At 41.8% G+C, this 20,024-nt stretch overlaps 1 protein-coding gene across 6 annotated transcripts in view; it reads right to left on the minus strand.

Annotated features, from left to right (window-relative positions):
• The window catches only part of ADGRB1 (adhesion G protein-coupled receptor B1), a 460,553-nt gene that overhangs the window by 217,850 nt on the left and 222,679 nt on the right, over positions 1–20,024 (minus strand). For all 6 annotated transcript variants that reach the window (XM_072151085.1, XM_072151084.1, XM_072151082.1 and 3 more), the window contains exon 4: positions 12,851–12,961. In XM_072151085.1, the coding sequence (XP_072007186.1) occupies positions 12,851–12,961 (111 nt within the window). The remainder of the gene's footprint in view (positions 1–12,850; positions 12,962–20,024) is intronic.

A 20,024-nucleotide genomic window follows, 5' to 3' on the forward strand; every position in this document is an offset into this window, starting at 1 on the left:
ACCATTACTTATACACTGTGCTGTACTCATACATGTGCACTGTATGACACCATTACTTATACACTGTGCTGTACTCATACATGTGCACTGTATGTCACCATTACTTATACCCTGTGCTGTTCTCATACATGTGCACTGTATGACACCATTACTTATACCCTGTGCTGTACTCATACATGTGCACTGTATGTCACCATTACTTATACACTGTGCTGTACTCATACATGTGCACTGTATGATACCATTACTTATACACTGTGCTGTACTCATACATGTGCACTGAATGACACCATTACTTATACACTGGGCTGTACTCATACATGTGCACTGCATGTCACCATTACTTATACACTGGGCTGTACTCATACATGTGCACTGCATGACACCATTACTTATACACTGTGCTGTACTCATACATGTGCACTGTATGTCACCATTACTTATACACTGTGCTGTACTCATACATGTGCACTGTATGTCACCATTACTTATACACTGTGCTGTACTCATACATGTGCACTGTATGTCACCATTTTTAATACACTGTGCTGCACTCATACATGTGCACTGTATGTCACCATTACTTATACACTGTGCTGTACTCATACATGTGCACTGTATGACACCATTACTTATACTCTGTGCTGCACTCATACATGTGCACTGTATGACACCATTACTTATACTCTGTGCTGCACTCATACATGTGCACTATATGACACCATTACTTATACACTGTGCTGCACTCATACATGTGCACTATATGACACCATTACTTATACACTGTGCTGCACTCATACATGTGCACTGTGTGTCACCATTACTTATACACTGGGCTGTACTCATACATGTGCACTGTATGACTCCATTACTTATACACTGGGATGTACTCATACATGTGCACTGTATGACACCATTACTTGTAGACTGTGCTGCACTCATACATGTGCACTGTATGACACCATTACTTATACACTGTGCTGTACTCATACATGTGCACTGTATGACACCATTACTTATACACTGTGCTGTACTCATACATGTGCACTGTATGACACCATTACTTATACACTGTGCTGTACTCATACATGTGCACTGTATGGCACCATTACTTATACACTGGGCTGTACTCATACATGTGCACTGTATGTCACCATTACTTATACACTGTGCTGTACTCATACATGTGCACTGTATGATACCATTACTTATACACTGGGCTGTACTCATACATGTGCACTGCATGACACCATTACTTATACACTGTGCTGTACTCATACATGTGCACTGTATGTCACCATTACTTATACACTGTGCTGTACTCATACATGTGCACTGTATGCTACCATTACTTATACCCTGTGCTGTACTCATACATGTGCACTGTATGTCACCATTACTTATACACTGGGCTGTACTCATACATGTGCACTGTATGTCACCATTACTTATACACTGTGCTGTACTCATACATGTGCACTGTATGACTCCATTACTTATACACTGGGATGTACTCATACATGTGCACTGTATGACACCATTACTTATACACTGTGCTGTACTCATACATGTGCACTGTATGACACCATTACTTATACACTGTGCTGTACTCATACATGTGCACTATATGGTACCATTATTTATACACTGTGCTGTACTCATACATGTGCACTGTATGACACCATTACTTATACACTGTGCTGTACTCATACATGTGCACTGTATGTCACCATTACTTATACACTGTGCTGTACTCATACATGTGCACTGCATGACACCATTACTTATACACTGTGCTGTACTCATACATGTGCACTGTATGACACCATTACTTATACACTGTGTTGTACTCATACATGTGCACTGTATGACACCATTACTTATACACTGTGCTGTACTCATACATGTGCACTGTATGGCACCATTACTTATACACTGGGCTGTACTCATACATGTGCACTGTATGGCACAATTACTTATACACTGTGCTGTACTCATACATGTGCACTGTATGGCACCATTACTTATACACTGTGCTGTACTCATACATGTGCACTGTATGGCACCATTACTTATACACTGTGCTGTACTCATACATGTGCACTGTATGACACCATTACTTATAGACTGTGCTGCACTCATACATGTGCACTGTATGACACCATTACTTATACACTGTGCTGTACTCATACATGTGCACTGTATGACACCATTACTTATACACTGTGCTGTACTCATACATGTGCACTGTATGACACCATTACTTATAGATTGTGCTGTACTCATACATGTGCACTGTATGGCACCATTACTTATACACTGGGCTGTACTCATACATGTGCACTGTATGTCACCATTACTTATACACTGTGCTGTACTCATACATGTGCACTGTATGATACCATTACTTATACACTGGGCTGTACTCATACATGTGCACTGCATGACACCATTACTTATACACTGTGCTGCACTCATACATGTGCACTGTATGTCACCATTACTTATACACTGTGCTGTACTCATACATGTGCACTGTATGTCACCATTACTTATACCCTGTGCTGTTCTCATACATGTGCACTGTATGACCCCATTACTTATAGACTGTGCTGTACTCATACATGTGCACTGTATGGCACCATTACTTATACACTGGGCTGTACTCATACATGTGCACTGTATTTCACCATTACTTATACACTGTGCTGTACTCATACATGTGCACTGTATGATACCATTACTTATACACTGGGCTGTACTCATACATGTGCACTGCATGACACCATTACTTATACACTGTGCTGCACTCATACATGTGCACTGTATGTCACCATTACTTATACACTGTGCTGTACTCATACATGTGCACTGTATGTCACCATTACTTATACACTGTGCTGTACTCATACATGTGCACTGCATGACACCATTACTTATACACTGTGCTGCACTCATACATGTGCACTGCATGACACCATTACTTATACACTGTGCTGCACTCATACATGTGCACTGTATGGCACCATTACTTATACACTGGGCTGTACTCATACATGTGCACTGTATGTCACCATTACTTATACACTGTGCTGCACTCATACATGTGCACTGTATGACACCATTACTTATACACTGTGCTGTACTCATACATGTGCACTGTATGACACCATTACTTATACACTGTGCTGTACTCATACATGTGCACTGTATGTCACCATTACTTATACACTGTGCTGTACTCATACATGTGCACTGTATGACACCATTACTTATACACTGTGCTGTACTCATACATGTGCACTGTATGTCACCATTACTTATACCCTGTGCTGTTCTCATACATGTGCACTGTATGACACCATTACTTATACCCTGTGCTGTACTCATACATGTGCACTGTATGTCACCATTACTTATACACTGTGCTGTACTCATACATGTGCACTGTATGATACCATTACTTATACACTGTGCTGTACTCATACATGTGCACTGAATGACACCATTACTTATACACTGGGCTGTACTCATACATGTGCACTGCATGTCACCATTACTTATACACTGGGCTGTACTCATACATGTGCACTGCATGACACCATTACTTATACACTGTGCTGTACTCATACATGTGCACTGTATGTCACCATTACTTATACACTGTGCTGTACTCATACATGTGCACTGTATGTCACCATTACTTATACACTGTGCTGTACTCATACATGTGCACTGTATGTCACCATTACTTATACACTGTGCTGTAGTTATACATGTGCACTATATGGCACCATTTTTAATACACTGTGCTGCACTCATACATGTGCACTGTATGTCACCATTACTTATACACTGTGCTGTACTCATACATGTGCACTGTATGACACCATTACTTATACTCTGTGCTGCACTCATACATGTGCACTATATGACACCATTACTTATACACTGTGCTGCACTCATACATGTGCACTATATGACACCATTACTTATACACTGTGCTGCACTCATACATGTGCACTGTGTGTCACCATTACTTATACACTGGGCTGTACTCATACATGTGCACTGTATGACTCCATTACTTATACACTGGGATGTACTCATACATGTGCATTGTATGACACCATTACTTATAGACTGTGCTGCACTCATACATGTGCACTGTATGACACCATTACTTATACACTGTGCTGTACTCATACATGTGCACTGTATGACACCATTACTTATACACTGTGCTGTACTCATACATGTGCACTGTATGACACCATTACTTATAGACTGTGCTGTACTCATACATGTGCACTGTATGGCACCATTACTTATACACTGGGCTGTACTCATACATGTGCACTGTATGTCACCATTACTTATACACTGTGCTGTACTCATACATGTGCACTGTATGATACCATTACTTATACACTGGGCTGTACTCATACATGTGCACTGCATGACACCATTACTTATACACTGTGCTGTACTCATACATGTGCACTGTATGTCACCATTACTTATACACTGTGCTGTACTCATACATGTGCACTGTATGCTACCATTACTTATACCCTGTGCTGTACTCATACATGTGCACTGTATGTCACCATTACTTATACACTGGGCTGTACTCATACATGTGCACTGTATGACACCATTACTTATAGACTGTGCTGTACTCATACATGTGCACTGTATGACTCCATTACTTATACACTGGGATGTACTCATACATGTGCACTGTATGACACCATTACTTATACACTGTGCTGTACTCATACATGTGCACTGTATGACACCATTACTTATACACTGTGCTGTACTCATACATGTGCACTGTATGACACCATTACTTATACACTGTGCTGTACTCATACATGTGCACTGTATGACACCATTACTTATAGACTGTGCTGTACTCATACATGTGCACTGTATGGCACCATTACTTATACACTGGGCTGTACTCATACATGTGCACTGTATGTCACCATTACTTATACACTGTGCTGTACTCATACATGTGCACTGTATGATACCATTACTTATACACTGGGCTGTACTCATACATGTGCACTGCATGACACCATTACTTATACACTGTGCTGTACTCATACATGTGCACTGTATGTCACCATTACTTATACACTGTGCTGTACTCATACATGTGCACTGTATGCTACCATTACTTATACCCTGTGCTGTACTCATACATGTGCACTGTATGTCACCATTACTTATACACTGGGCTGTACTCATACATGTGCACTGTATGTCACCATTACTTATACACTGTGCTGTACTCATACATGTGCACTGTATGACTCCATTACTTATACACTGGGATGTACTCATACATGTGCACTGTATGACACCATTACTTATACACTGTGCTGTACTCATACATGTGCACTGTATGACACCATTACTTATACACTGTGCTGTACTCATACATGTGCACTATATGGTACCATTATTTATACACTGTGCTGTACTCATACATGTGCACTGTATGACACCATTACTTATACACTGTGCTGTACTCATACATGTGCACTGTATGTCACCATTACTTATACACTGTGCTGTACTCATACATGTGCACTGCATGACACCATTACTTATACACTGTGCTGTACTCATACATGTGCACTGTATGACACCATTACTTATACACTGTGTTGTACTCATACATGTGCACTGTATGGCACCATTACTTATACACTGGGCTGTACTCATACATGTGCACTGTATGTCACCATTACTTATACACTGTGCTGCACTCATACATGTGCACTGTATGACACCATTACTTATACACTGTGCTGTACTCATACATGTGCACTGTATGACACCATTACTTATACACTGTGCTGTACTCATACATGTGCACTGTATGTCACCATTACTTATACACTGTGCTGTACTCATACATGTGCACTGTATGACACCATTACTTATACACTGTGCTGTACTCATACATGTGCACTGTATGTCACCATTACTTATACCCTGTGCTGTTCTCATACATGTGCACTGTATGACACCATTACTTATACCCTGTGCTGTACTCATACATGTGCACTGTATGTCACCATTACTTATACACTGTGCTGTACTCATACATGTGCACTGTATGATACCATTACTTATACACTGTGCTGTACTCATACATGTGCACTGAATGACACCATTACTTATACACTGGGCTGTACTCATACATGTGCACTGCATGTCACCATTACTTATACACTGGGCTGTACTCATACATGTGCACTGCATGACACCATTACTTATACACTGTGCTGTACTCATACATGTGCACTGTATGTCACCATTACTTATACACTGTGCTGTACTCATACATGTGCACTGTATGTCACCATTACTTATACACTGTGCTGTACTCATACATGTGCACTGTATGTCACCATTACTTATACACTGTGCTGTAGTTATACATGTGCACTATATGGCACCATTTTTAATACACTGTGCTGCACTCATACATGTGCACTGTATGTCACCATTACTTATACACTGTGCTGTACTCATACATGTGCACTGTATGACACCATTACTTATACTCTGTGCTGCACTCATACATGTGCACTATATGACACCATTACTTATACACTGTGCTGCACTCATACATGTGCACTATATGACACCATTACTTATACACTGTGCTGCACTCATACATGTGCACTGTGTGTCACCATTACTTATACACTGGGCTGTATTCATACATGTGCACTGTATGACTCCATTACTTATACACTGGGATGTACTCATACATGTGCACTGTATGACACCATTACTTATAGACTGTGCTGCACTCATACATGTGCACTGTATGACACCATTACTTATACACTGTGCTGTACTCATACATGTGCACTGTATGACACCATTACTTATACACTGTGCTGTACTCATACATGTGCACTGTATGACACCGTTACTTATAGACTGTGCTGTACTCATACATGTGCACTGTATGGCACCATTACTTATACACTGGGCTGTACTCATACATGTGCACTGTATGTCACCATTACTTATACACTGTGCTGTACTCATACATGTGCACTGTATGATACCATTACTTATACACTGGGCTGTACTCATACATGTGCACTGCATGACACCATTACTTATACACTGTGCTGTACTCATACATGTGCACTGTATGTCACCATTACTTATACACTGTGCTGTACTCATACATGTGCACTGTATGCTACCATTACTTATACCCTGTGCTGTACTCATACATGTGCACTGTATGTCACCATTACTTATACACTGGGCTGTACTCATACATGTGCACTGTATGTCACCATTACTTATACACTGTGCTGTACTCATACATGTGCACTGTATGACTCCATTACTTATACACTGGGATGTACTCATACATGTGCACTGTATGACACCATTACTTATACACTGTGCTGTACTCATACATGTGCACTGTATGACACCATTACTTATACACTGTGCTGTACTCATACATGTGCACTATATGGTACCATTATTTATACACTGTGCTGTACTCATACATGTGCACTGTATGACACCATTACTTATACACTGTGCTGTACTCATACATGTGCACTGTATGTCACCATTACTTATACACTGTGCTGTACTCATACATGTGCACTGCATGACACCATTACTTATACACTGTGCTGTACTCATACATGTGCACTGTATGACACCATTACTTATACACTGTGTTGTACTCATACATGTGCACTGTATGACACCATTACTTATACACTGTGCTGTACTCATACATGTGCACTGTATGGCACCATTACATATACACTGTGCTGTACTCATGTGCACTGTATGTCACCATTACTTATACACTGTGCTGTACTCATACATGTGCACTGTATGACACCATTACTTATACACTGTGCTGCACCCATACATGTGCACTGTATGTCACCATTACTTATACACTGTGCTGTACTCATACATGTGCACTGTATGACACCATTACTTATACACTGTGCTGTACTCATACATGTGCACTGTATGTCACCATTACTTATACCCTGTGCTGTTCTCATACATGTGCACTGTATGACACCATTACTTATACCCTGTGCTGTACTCATACATGTGCACTGTATGTCACCATTACTTATACACTGTGCTGTACTCATACATGTGCACTGTATGATACCATTACTTATACCCTGTGCTGTACTCATACATGTGCACTGAATGACACCATTACTTATACACTGGGCTGTACTCATACATGTGCACTGCATGTCACCATTACTTATACACTGGGCTGTACTCATACATGTGCACTGCATGACACCATTACTTATACACTGTGCTGTACTCATACATGTGCACTGTATGTCACCATTACTTATACACTGTGCTGTACTCATACATGTGCACTGTATGTCACCATTACTTATACACTGTGCTGTACTCATACATGTGCACTGTATGTCACCATTACTTATATACTGTGCTGTAGTTATACATGTGCACTATATGGCACCATTTTTAATACACTGTGCTGCACTCATACATGTGCACTGTATGTCACCATTACTTATACACTGTGCTGTACTCATACATGTGCACTGTATGACACCATTACTTATACTCTGTGCTGCACTCATACATGTGCACTATATGACACCATTACTTATACACTGTGCTGCACTCATACATGTGCACTATATGACACCATTACTTATACACTGTGCTGCACTCATACATGTGCACTGTGTGTCACCATTACTTATACACTGGGCTGTACTCATACATGTGCACTGTATGACTCCATTACTTATACACTGGGATGTACTCATACATGTGCACTGTATGACACCATTACTTATAGACTGTGCTGCACTCATACATGTGCACTGTATGACACCATTACTTATACACTGTGCTGTACTCATACATGTGCACTGTATGACACCATTACTTATACACTGTGCTGTACTCATACATGTGCACTGTATGACACCATTACTTATAGACTGTGCTGTACTCATACATGTGCACTGTATGGCACCATTACTTATACACTGGGCTGTACTCATACATGTGCACTGTATGTCACCATTACTTATACACTGTGCTGTACTCATACATGTGCACTGTATGATACCATTACTTATACACTGGGCTGTACTCATACATGTGCACTGCATGACACCATTACTTATACACTGTGCTGCACTCATACATGTGCACTGTATGTCACCATTACTTATACACTGTGCTGTACTCATACATGTGCACTGTATGACACCATTACTTATACACTGTGCTGTACTCATACATGTGCACTTTATGTCACCATTACTTATACCCTGTGCTGTTCTCATACATGTGCACTGTATGACACCATTACTTATACCCTGTGCTGTACTCATACATGTGCACTGTATGTCACCATTACTTATACACTGTGCTGTACTCATACATGTGCACTGTATGCTACCATTACTTATACCCTGTGCTGTACTCATACATGTGCACTGTATGACACCATTACTTATACCCTGTGCTGTACTCATACATGTGCACTGTATGGCACCATTACTTATACACTGGGCTGTACTCATACATGTGCACTGTATGTCACCATTACTTATACACTGTGCTGTACTCATACATGTGCACTGTATGACTCCATTACTTATACACTGGGATGTACTCATACATGTGCACTGTATGACACCATTACTTATACACTGTGCTGTACTCATACATGTGCACTGTATGACACCATTACTTATACACTGTGCTGTACTCATACATGTGCACTATATGGTACCATTATTTATACACTGTGCTGTACTCATACATGTGCACTGTATGACACCATTACTTATACACTGTGCTGTACTCATACATGTGCACTGTATGACACCATTACTTATACACTGTGTTGTACTCATACATGTGCACTGTATGACACCATTACTTATACACTGTGCTGTACTCATACATGTGCACTGTATGGCACCATTACATATACACTGTGCTGTACTCATGTGCACTGTATGTCACCATTACTTATACACTGTGCTGTACTCATACATGTGCACTGTATGACACCATTACTTATACACTGTGCTGCACCCATACATGTGCACTGTATGTCACCATTACTTATACACTGTGCTGTACTCATACATGTGCACTGTATGACACCATTACTTATACACTGTGCTGTACTCATACATGTGCACTGTATGGCACCATTTCATATACACTGTGCTGTACTCATGTGCACTGTATGTCACCATTACTTATACACTGTGCTGTACTCATACATGTGCACTGTATGACACCATTACTTATACACTGTGCTGCACCCATACATGTGCACTGTATGTCACCATTACTTATACACTGTGCTGTACTCATACATGTGCACTATATGACACCATTACTTATACACTGTGCTGCACTCATACATGTGCACTGTGTGACACCATTACTTATACACTGTGCTGTACTCATACATGTGCACTGTATGTCACCATTACTTATACACTGTGCTGTACTCATACATGTGCACTGTATGACACCATTACTTATACACTGTGCTGCACTCATACATGTGCACTGTATGTCACCATTACTTATACACTGTGCTGTACTCATACATGTGCACTGTATGTCACCATTACTTATACACTGTGCTGTACTCATACATGTGCACTGTATGACACCATTACTTATACACTGTGCTGTACTCATACATGTGCACTGTGTGTCACCATTACTTATACACTGTGCTGTACTCATACATGTGCACTGTATGACACCATTACTTATACACTGGGCTGTACTCATACATGTGCACTGTATGACTCCATTACTTATACACTGTGCTGTACTCATACATGTGCACTGTATGACTCCATTACTTATACACTGTGCTGCACTCATACATGTGCACTGTGTGTCACCATTACTTATACACTGTGCTGTACTCATACATGTGCACTATATGACACCATTACTTATACACTGTGCTGCACTCATACATGTGCACTGCATGACACCATTACTTATACACTGTGCTGTACTCATACATGTGCACTGTATGACTCCATTACTTATACACTGTGCTGTACTCATACATGTGCACTGTATGACTCCATTACTTATACACTGTGCTGCACTCATACATGTGCACTGTGTGTCACCATTACTTATACACTGTGCTGTACTCATACATGTGCACTATATGACACCATTACTTATACACTGTGCTGCACTCATACATGTGCACTGCATGACACCATTACTTATACACTGTGCTGTACTCATACATGTGCACTGTATGACTCCATTACTTATACACTGTGCTGTACTCATACATGTGCACTGTATGACTCCATTACTTATACACTGTGCTGTACTCATACATGTGCACTGTATGTCACCATTACTTATACACTGTGCTGTACTCATACATGTGCACTGTATGACTCCATTACTTATACACTGTGCTGTACTCATACATGTGCACTGTATGACACCATTACTTATACACTGTGCTGTACTCATACATGTGCACTGTGTGACACCATAAACACCATGTGATACTTTATATCACTAATTTCCCTTGATACTAGAGATGTAGAAGTCAAATGTTTCTCATACCCCATATGATAAATGCCCCCCCCCCTTTGTGTCTCCTCTGGAGTGTAATACTGTATAATATAACACCGCCATCCTGTGCTGCTAATGGAGCTGCACTATTTCTAGATGTCTGAATTATTGAGTCCGTCCTGTGCCGGCCAATGTACATTATCTTCAAGTTCCTTAAATAGTACAATACGGAGGGTAAGATGGCGATGAATACTGCATGACCGCAGGACGCTACAAGGGAGGTTATAGGAGGGAGATGGAAGGGTGGATACATTGTATCAGCACATTGTGTTAGGCTCCGCCCCTCAGCAGTCCTCTTCTCCTTAATTTGAACAGAACCGTTAAATATTATACAGATGACACCTCACCCTTAATTATTATGCAGGTGGCACCTCACCTTTAAATATTATACTGATGACACCTCACCCTTAATTATTATACAGTTGGCACCTCACCTTTAAATATTATACTGTTGACACCTCACCCTTAATTATTATACAGGTGGCACCTCACCTTTAAATATTATACTGATGACACCTCACCCTTAATTATTATACTGGTGGCACCTCACCTTTAAATATTATACAGATTACACCTCACTCTTAAGGACAACATGGAGAGACCTCACATTCCAGTTATTTATCCCAGAGTAACAATGTAACAATGTGTCATCAGAGGAAAGTTCCATCATGTCCTTCAGTGGGACTAGAAACAAAAAGTTCTAGGCAGTTTTAATACTTTAACCCCTTTCCGCCTTACACAATGTCTCATTGTACATGAAGTTCATTTTCATTGTTTTTCAAACTAGTCGAACTTCCAGGTATAAACTAACTATATCTGGTGTCTTGGTAACCATAACAACCTGAAGAATACGGCAAAGGAAAATCCAAACATTAATCAGAATTACAGATTTTCAAAAATTTGACTGACATCTGAAATCTGACTGCGTTTCTTTAGTTTTTCACAGTTTTTTCACAGTTTCTTTAGTTTTTTACTGGAATGTAAAGAGATTTTCAATAAATTTATCCCAAAATAACAGCATCAAAAATACAAAATTCAAAACAAGAGAATAAATTTAAAAAAAACACTCTGCTGACTGTGCCATGCTCTTAAAGGGATTGTCTTGGATAGTAAAATCCATAAATTATTATATAGTATATCAGATTATTGGGGCACTCACCTATTTGTGGGGCGGGGTATCCAAACTGGAACTGCTCCTCGGCCTCCTCCTCCTTCCTCTTATTGTCGATGGATCTCAGTGATTGGCTCCGCGAGTCGTAACGTCCATTCGCTGCAACACAAGACACAGCGGCCGTGAGCCCTGCACCCGTTATGTCGCATTTCAATTCAAAATAAAACTTACATTTTTTTGCACTTGTGGTTCACATTGTAGAAGTGAAATCATATTTTGGATACACTGGGGGCAGGTGTCTTTAGTTCTGATTATTTTTTCTTTCTTTTTGATACCTTTTTGCTTTTTTTGCAACATTTGTGACTTTTGCTGTAGTTTCTCCAGTGCACCTTGTGTATTGCACCTTATATATCTTTATTTTCCACATGTTCCGTGCGACTTTTCACTTTTGTATCACTTTTTTTTTACTTATTTTTGCGACTTTTTAGGCACAAATCTGCACGGGGTCCAGGACAGGTGCAGAGGAAGGATTATTTTTTTATTTGATCCTGTTTCAACCTGTAAATTGTAATTATTTCACATGCTTTAAATGTTTCAAATTTTGCACATAAACCTGCTGGGTACTGTAAGTTTGGGCTTTTTTTTTTGTTTTTTTTTATTTGTAAATTTTTGCATTTAATTTTATCTGAATGTATTGCTTACCTGTAAGTGTGCGGTCACAAGTGGTGTTTTAGATGTGTTTTTTTTAAACGCATCCCAAGAAATTTTGAATTTTACCAATCATTTGGCTGGTTAGAAAGCGTTAACTCTACATTGTTGAAAGTGTAAGCAGCAGTGAAAATGTGAACACGGGAGCTTACACTTCCAACAGTAAAGAGAAACACTTTCAAACCAAGCAAACACATGGTAAGATGTAAAACGCAACGTAAAACATCACAAACGCCACATGTGACCGCACCCTTATATGTCGTCATCTCCCTGGGGTGTGGCTAGACAGCTTAACCCCTTCACGACTGCCATACGGCTGTATATGTCTTATTTACACATGCTCCGTGCAGAAAGGACATTTATAAATGTCATGACAGTGACCAACTTCAAATGGCCATATCTCCTGAACCATGAAACAGGTGACTCATGTTTAATATGCAACACAAATTGTGTTTCTAGGTGCCCGGGATCAGGAGATATAGGCATTGGAAGTGCCCTCCCTCCAGCATTTTGCAGAAGTACATGCACCCTCTGCATCTGTAGCTGAACCTGGGAAAGGGTGATGCAATCATTTTATACATATTTTGGTTACTACTTATTAAAAAAACTTTAATAAGAAAAATAACAAAATTTTTTTTCACATTTGTAGTCAATGATTGGCAAATTTTATAAGGAAAAAAATATGTAATTAATAAAACTATCCCATCAAGTTACAGTCTCACATGTTATGAAAAAAACAAAGTGAAATTTATAATAAGTAAAGCTTTCCCAGAGATATCGTCATTTAAAGTAGCGCATAACAGAATATCAAGAATGGCCCTGGACATTAAGACACCAATGACCATCGATTATGAGGAAGATAAAAGTACAACTGTAAAGTATAAAAACTTCTGCCCAGCTCTGCACTAAGCCAAAAGAAGCAATTCTCTAATTTACACTCATTAGTTATCTGCAGACGTGTGTCAGTTAGCAGTTACCTTCTCCCTCTGGTTGTCTTTGTTTGGTTGGTTGCCATGTGAATCCGTAGCTAAACGTAGGGTGGGTGTTGTTGGGAGAGGTTACTAGCACATGCACGCTCATGATAGTGATGGGTCATTCAGTGAACGTTCAATAAACAGTAGGAGCTGATCCAGTGAGTCGCTTTTTTCGAATTCCCATACCGGAAGACAAGACATGTGACATCTATTGGTGTCTCTCCTGCTCTTCTCCCTGACCCGTCCCTCTCTATATTTCAATATATAAGTCCCAGGAGCATATAAAAAGCTCCAGGACCTGCCGTTATGTCATAACCATGTGACTGATCACATGCTTTATTGGTCAAATGTCAAGTTAAAGGAAATCTTCCATCAGAATCCATCCTGATAAACCAGGGACATTACTCCTAGATCCAGGCACCGGGACTAAGATAATCTTGTTATATTTATTATCCATGGCCCTCCTTCCTTCTAAAATCAACTTTTACAATTATGCTAATACGCCAGAAGGGTCATGGAGAGTGTTACCAGAACCCCTCTATGCTGTAGCATAACAGTCTGTTACATTGCTACCTCAGCAGGGAGGGGGGGGGGAGTACTCCTGCACAGTGTAACAGCCTGTAAAGCTACAGCATGGAGGGTTTCATTTGCATAATTTTAAACATGGATTTTTAGAATGAAGGAGGCCATGGATAACAGATATAAGAAGATCCCACAGTCCCGGTGCCTGGATCTATGAGTAATGTCCCTGGTTTATCAGGATGGATTCTGATAGGAGATTTCCTTTAAGGTTTGCTTTATCTGAACAATGTAAAACATTTGTACTACCCATCCAAATGTTTAACTTTATAAATGTTCTACTCATTACCACTTGTTGACCACATTGGGGGGACAGAGGCATCAGGAGGGGCAATAAAATATCCCATTATTGTTGGAGGAGACACAATGGGGCACATGTATCATGAGTCCGGCTTTATCCGTCTGTTTTTTGGGACATTTCTTGGTTTTCCTGCTGGTCAGATGTATCTTAGCGGTCTTTCCTCATTGATTCATGTGGCGTTTGGTCTTTAGTGAATTTGCGACTTTTTAAAACAAAAGTTGCAAAAGTCTCCAAAAGTTGCATCAGTTCTAAGCTCATTCCTACGCCTGGTCAGGGGCATCCGTAGATGTGCACCAAATTTGCAAACTTTCCCATCTGGATTTGGGTGACTGCAGAAAACTAGACAATGGCCAACTCTGAAGGCGATGTCGTCAGCGCGGGTCAGTGCAGGGCGAGGGCGTCAGCGGGGTCAGTGTGGGGTGATGGTGTCAGTGCAGGGCGAGGGCGTCAGCGGGGTCAGTGTGGGGTGATGGTGTCAGTGCGGGCGAGGGCGTCAGTGCGGGTTAGTGCGGGCCGATGGCGTCAGCGCGGGTCAGTGCGGGATGACGGCGTCAGCGCGGGTCAGTGTGGGGCGAGGGCGTCAGTGCGGGTCAGTGCGGGGCGAGGGCATCAGTGCGGGTTAGTGCAGGGCGAGGGCGTCAGCGCGGGTCAGTGCGGGGCGAGGGCGTCAGTGCGGGTCAGTGCAGGGCGAGGGCGTCAGCGCGGGTCAGTGTGGGGCGAGGGCGTCCGTGCGGGTCAGGGAGGTCTCCGCTCACGTACAGTGGAGACACATTGAGGTCTTTCTTTCCCTTAAACATTATGGTTTTCCCAGTGACACAAAATCGATAAGTAAATACGGACATCCTGATCCAGAGGCCGCAGCCCCCCGGTGAAATCAGAGGCTCTAAAGTGGCTTTATTATTGTAACATCCCAGATGCTGGAAATCAATTTGTTGCTGATGCTCCTTAAAACAAAAGACTCTTCAATACTCGGGGAAATGGCATTTCCTTGCAGCTAAATGAGAGGCTGCGAGATTGATTTTATCACCGGGGCGATAGTCTGCAGAATTCCTTAGTAGAAGAGCGTTCCGAGGAGCCGGAGACATCAATTCCCAGTGGTGGAAACCCATTCTGCCGCCTTGGTAAATCAAACAATGGGAAATGGTTTATCATTATGAAGAGCTGATTGTGAGCCCCAGGGGGTCATGTGTGGATTATGGTCTCTCCAGACTGACGGATCATATACTGTGTGTATAGATAGATATGTATATATATATATATATGCCACTAGGATAAAGCCTAACAATACATGCAAAAGAACACATAAATAATGCAGCAGGACACAAAAACTTAGCTCATAAGTGAAAAGTTCAATTTAGCAACCAATGCCAGGCAGCTGCTGCTAAAGCCAATAAAATAGAGGAATCTTGTGTATGAATTAGGACATAGATGCCTATGATGAGGACATAGTTATACCCCATACCTATCACTCAACACCTGTGTATAAGGAGGACGCAGCAGGACCTGAGCAGGTGTAGAAGGGAATATCCAAGATAAATAAGGTTATGGGTGGATTACAGTACAAGGGAATAAGGGGAGTGCTTAGTTTAGAGCACAAGGACAGGCTTATTGAACTTGGACTTATTTAGGGTTGATTTAGTTACAATGTACAGATACAGGAATGAATGACCAGTACAGAGAGCTCTCCTGTCACCATGTATAGCGGGTAGAGAGACCGCACTGATGATGTGATGGCTGATACACTGTATACACTCCGGAGGGTCCTCCATATAAACCTTTAGATGGGCACTGATGTTTTTTTACTTCCTCCGGATCGTTGTAGGTTGGATGGACCGGCGTCATTGTCCGACCTCTTATACTATGATACTATGTAACTATATATACAATTCAGTAAACTGATACTTTAACAATTATTTTCTACCTAATCCACTAAGGGAAGACAAGAAAGAATAAAAAGAGAAAAAAAAAACAAGAAAAATCGTGATACCGCCCCCCCCCCCCCTCCTGACTGCCCCCCCCCCCCTGCTCCCCCTCTACCTCCTATTGATGTCCCCCTCCATCAGAACCTTCCTCTTCTGTATCTGAGCTATTTCGGGAGATCTCTGCCTGTAAAATCCGCCCTCCCCTTACTTGATGGCGCACTGTAAGGAGCATCAATAAGTAATAGAGGGACGGCCGCGCTCTGATAATTACTAATGAGAAGAGGAGAATTACTGGCCCGGAGAGACCCACATTCCCTGATAACACCGGAGAACCGAGTCCTTGTATAAGACAATGGATTTACCGCAAGAGCAAATGGAAGAACAATGAAAATATCATCATTTCTGGGTCACTTTTTTTGTCGTGTTTTCGGTGCAATGTTTGGTTCAGATTTTTTTTATGTATCTTCAAAGTAATTACAGTCTTTTCATTGATACAGAACCTGGTAATCCCCTGCATAGAGATAGAAGCACAGGATGCGAATCTGCCCTGCTGCAGCCTCCACTAGGGGGAGCTCTAGAGTTTTTACTGAGTTCACATTAGGGTCAGTCAGCAGTGAGCTCCTGAGCTCCCCCTTGTGGTGACTGCTGAAAAGCAGGATGTCAATATAAGGTTGAGGATGGACTGCTAAAATCTTTAAAGATTGCTGCCCCTCCCCCGGGCTGGGTGCTATATATGCAATAATATATATACTAATATCATTCATATAACTATATCAGGTTGCTACTTATCTTTGTACACAGGGACAGCCTGGGTAATACATGGAATCAGGGGGGGGGGGGTGCTGAGGCTTTTCATACTCAGAATGAGACAAAGTTCTCTGTACTGGGCTTGTCTGGGCTCCGCACTGGCTCCAGCTCAGGACCATTCCTGGTGGAAGGTCCAATACATTGAATAAAATGAGAGTCAGATGGAAGGTCCAACACATACTTGTCCAAAAAGATAAAAAAAGGTCCAAAACATTGGATAACATCTACATCCTGGTAGAAGGTCCAACAGATGCAATAGTATGTCTATACCTGGCGGAAGGTCCAGGTCATTAAACACATTGGGGGTCATTTACTAAGGGCCCGATTCGCGTTTTCCCGACGTGTTACCCGAATATTTCCGATTTGCGCCGATTGTACCTGAATTGCCCCGGGATTTTGGCGCACGCGATCTGATTGTGGCGCATCGGCGCTGGCATGCACGCGACGGAAATCGGGGGGCGTGGCCGAACGAAAACCCGACGTATTCGGAAAAACCGCCGCATTTAAAAACCGAAAATGTGTCGCTTGGGAAGCGCTTACCTTCACCTGGTCCAGCTCGGTGTATTCCGGCGCATTCAGATTATTTTCAGCGCAGCAGCGCCACCTGGTGGACGGTGGAGGAACTACCTTCATAAATCCCGTCCGGACCCGAATCCTGTTCAGAGAACGCGCCGCTGGATCGCGAATGGACCGGGTAAGTAAATCTGCCCCATTAACTATGGTACTTGCGTCAGTTTTCGGACTTCACAGGTTCCTTCAAGAGCAAACTGCTCGCTCAGGTATTTAAGAAGTGTCCACAATACTTGTGTGTCGCATGTGACCTGTTTGTGGTGCAGCTGCACGAGTCTTCATGCAGGGCAGGAGGATTCATGAAGAACGGGCGCTGGAAATCATGAATCTGGGGGGAGGGGGGGATTATTGTTGGGAAGCCCCCTACAGCACTTGCCAACCCTTGGGGCATTTCTTTCCACCATTTGGCTCAGAGAAGCATAAAACAGAAAACCTGCACATTATTATAGTTCAATGAATTCATAAAGTTGCAGAATAAAGAACTTCAGTTCCATGGATGATGATCAGTCTCTGCTCGGAGTCTTTATCCGGCTATAATCCGCCTTATCAATAACCATTGGCGGCTGCTCCTGCCCCAGCCTGGGTATTTACATGAAGCGGCTTCCAACCGTTCTAATAATTCATAATATCTTTATCGAGGCGCTGCGTCTGCCCAACAGATGGTGGAAGTCTCCAGGACTCTGTCGTGAGGAAGATCTCATTTGGTTTGGAGCCTCGAGCAATAAGAGAATAAAATTACAGTTAACACTGAACGTTCCTTCTAGAGACTGAACTGCGCCAAAGCAGGAAACACGGAGACGCGTCATTCCGAAAAGTCTTCCGCGGAGTCAGGGGAGAAGATCCCCAATGTCATCACTTTGTGTGTAACGGAGAAGATGTGGTTTTGTTTCATTGATTCCTGAAAGGGGGAGAGTCTGAGGGAGAACATCTCCTTCCTTCTCATCAACGAAGCTTTGGCCTCGTACCAACAAGTCACAGGGCTGCAGCTACTGCAGAAGATCTTCCTCATTACCGGCCAACCGCCGTGAGTCATGGTAGATACAACTTCCTGAGATATTTTGTGGAATAGCTAGAATGGACATGGCCGACCACTGCGACTACACCAAGGACGGAGACATAGAAGATTTCTCTACAACATTGTTTCAATTTTCTTCAAGTTGTGTCTAAGATATAACATGTTATCCAACGACAAGAATATCTGCTCCTTATCCATCATAGACCATGGATGGTGGACAGTAATGACTTCCTGGGATAGGAATGATCCAACAGTAATGGTGGCTTCCATCGGCTTCCATTGGCTACAAGGAGGATAAGCCACCACTGATACTCTACAGGAGAACCGAGATCTTCTTAGACGATTT

The sequence above is a fragment of the Engystomops pustulosus genome, chromosome 5, assembly GCF_040894005.1.
Source record: "Engystomops pustulosus chromosome 5, aEngPut4.maternal, whole genome shotgun sequence".
In the NCBI taxonomy this organism is placed as follows: Eukaryota; Metazoa; Chordata; class Amphibia; order Anura; family Leptodactylidae; genus Engystomops; species Engystomops pustulosus.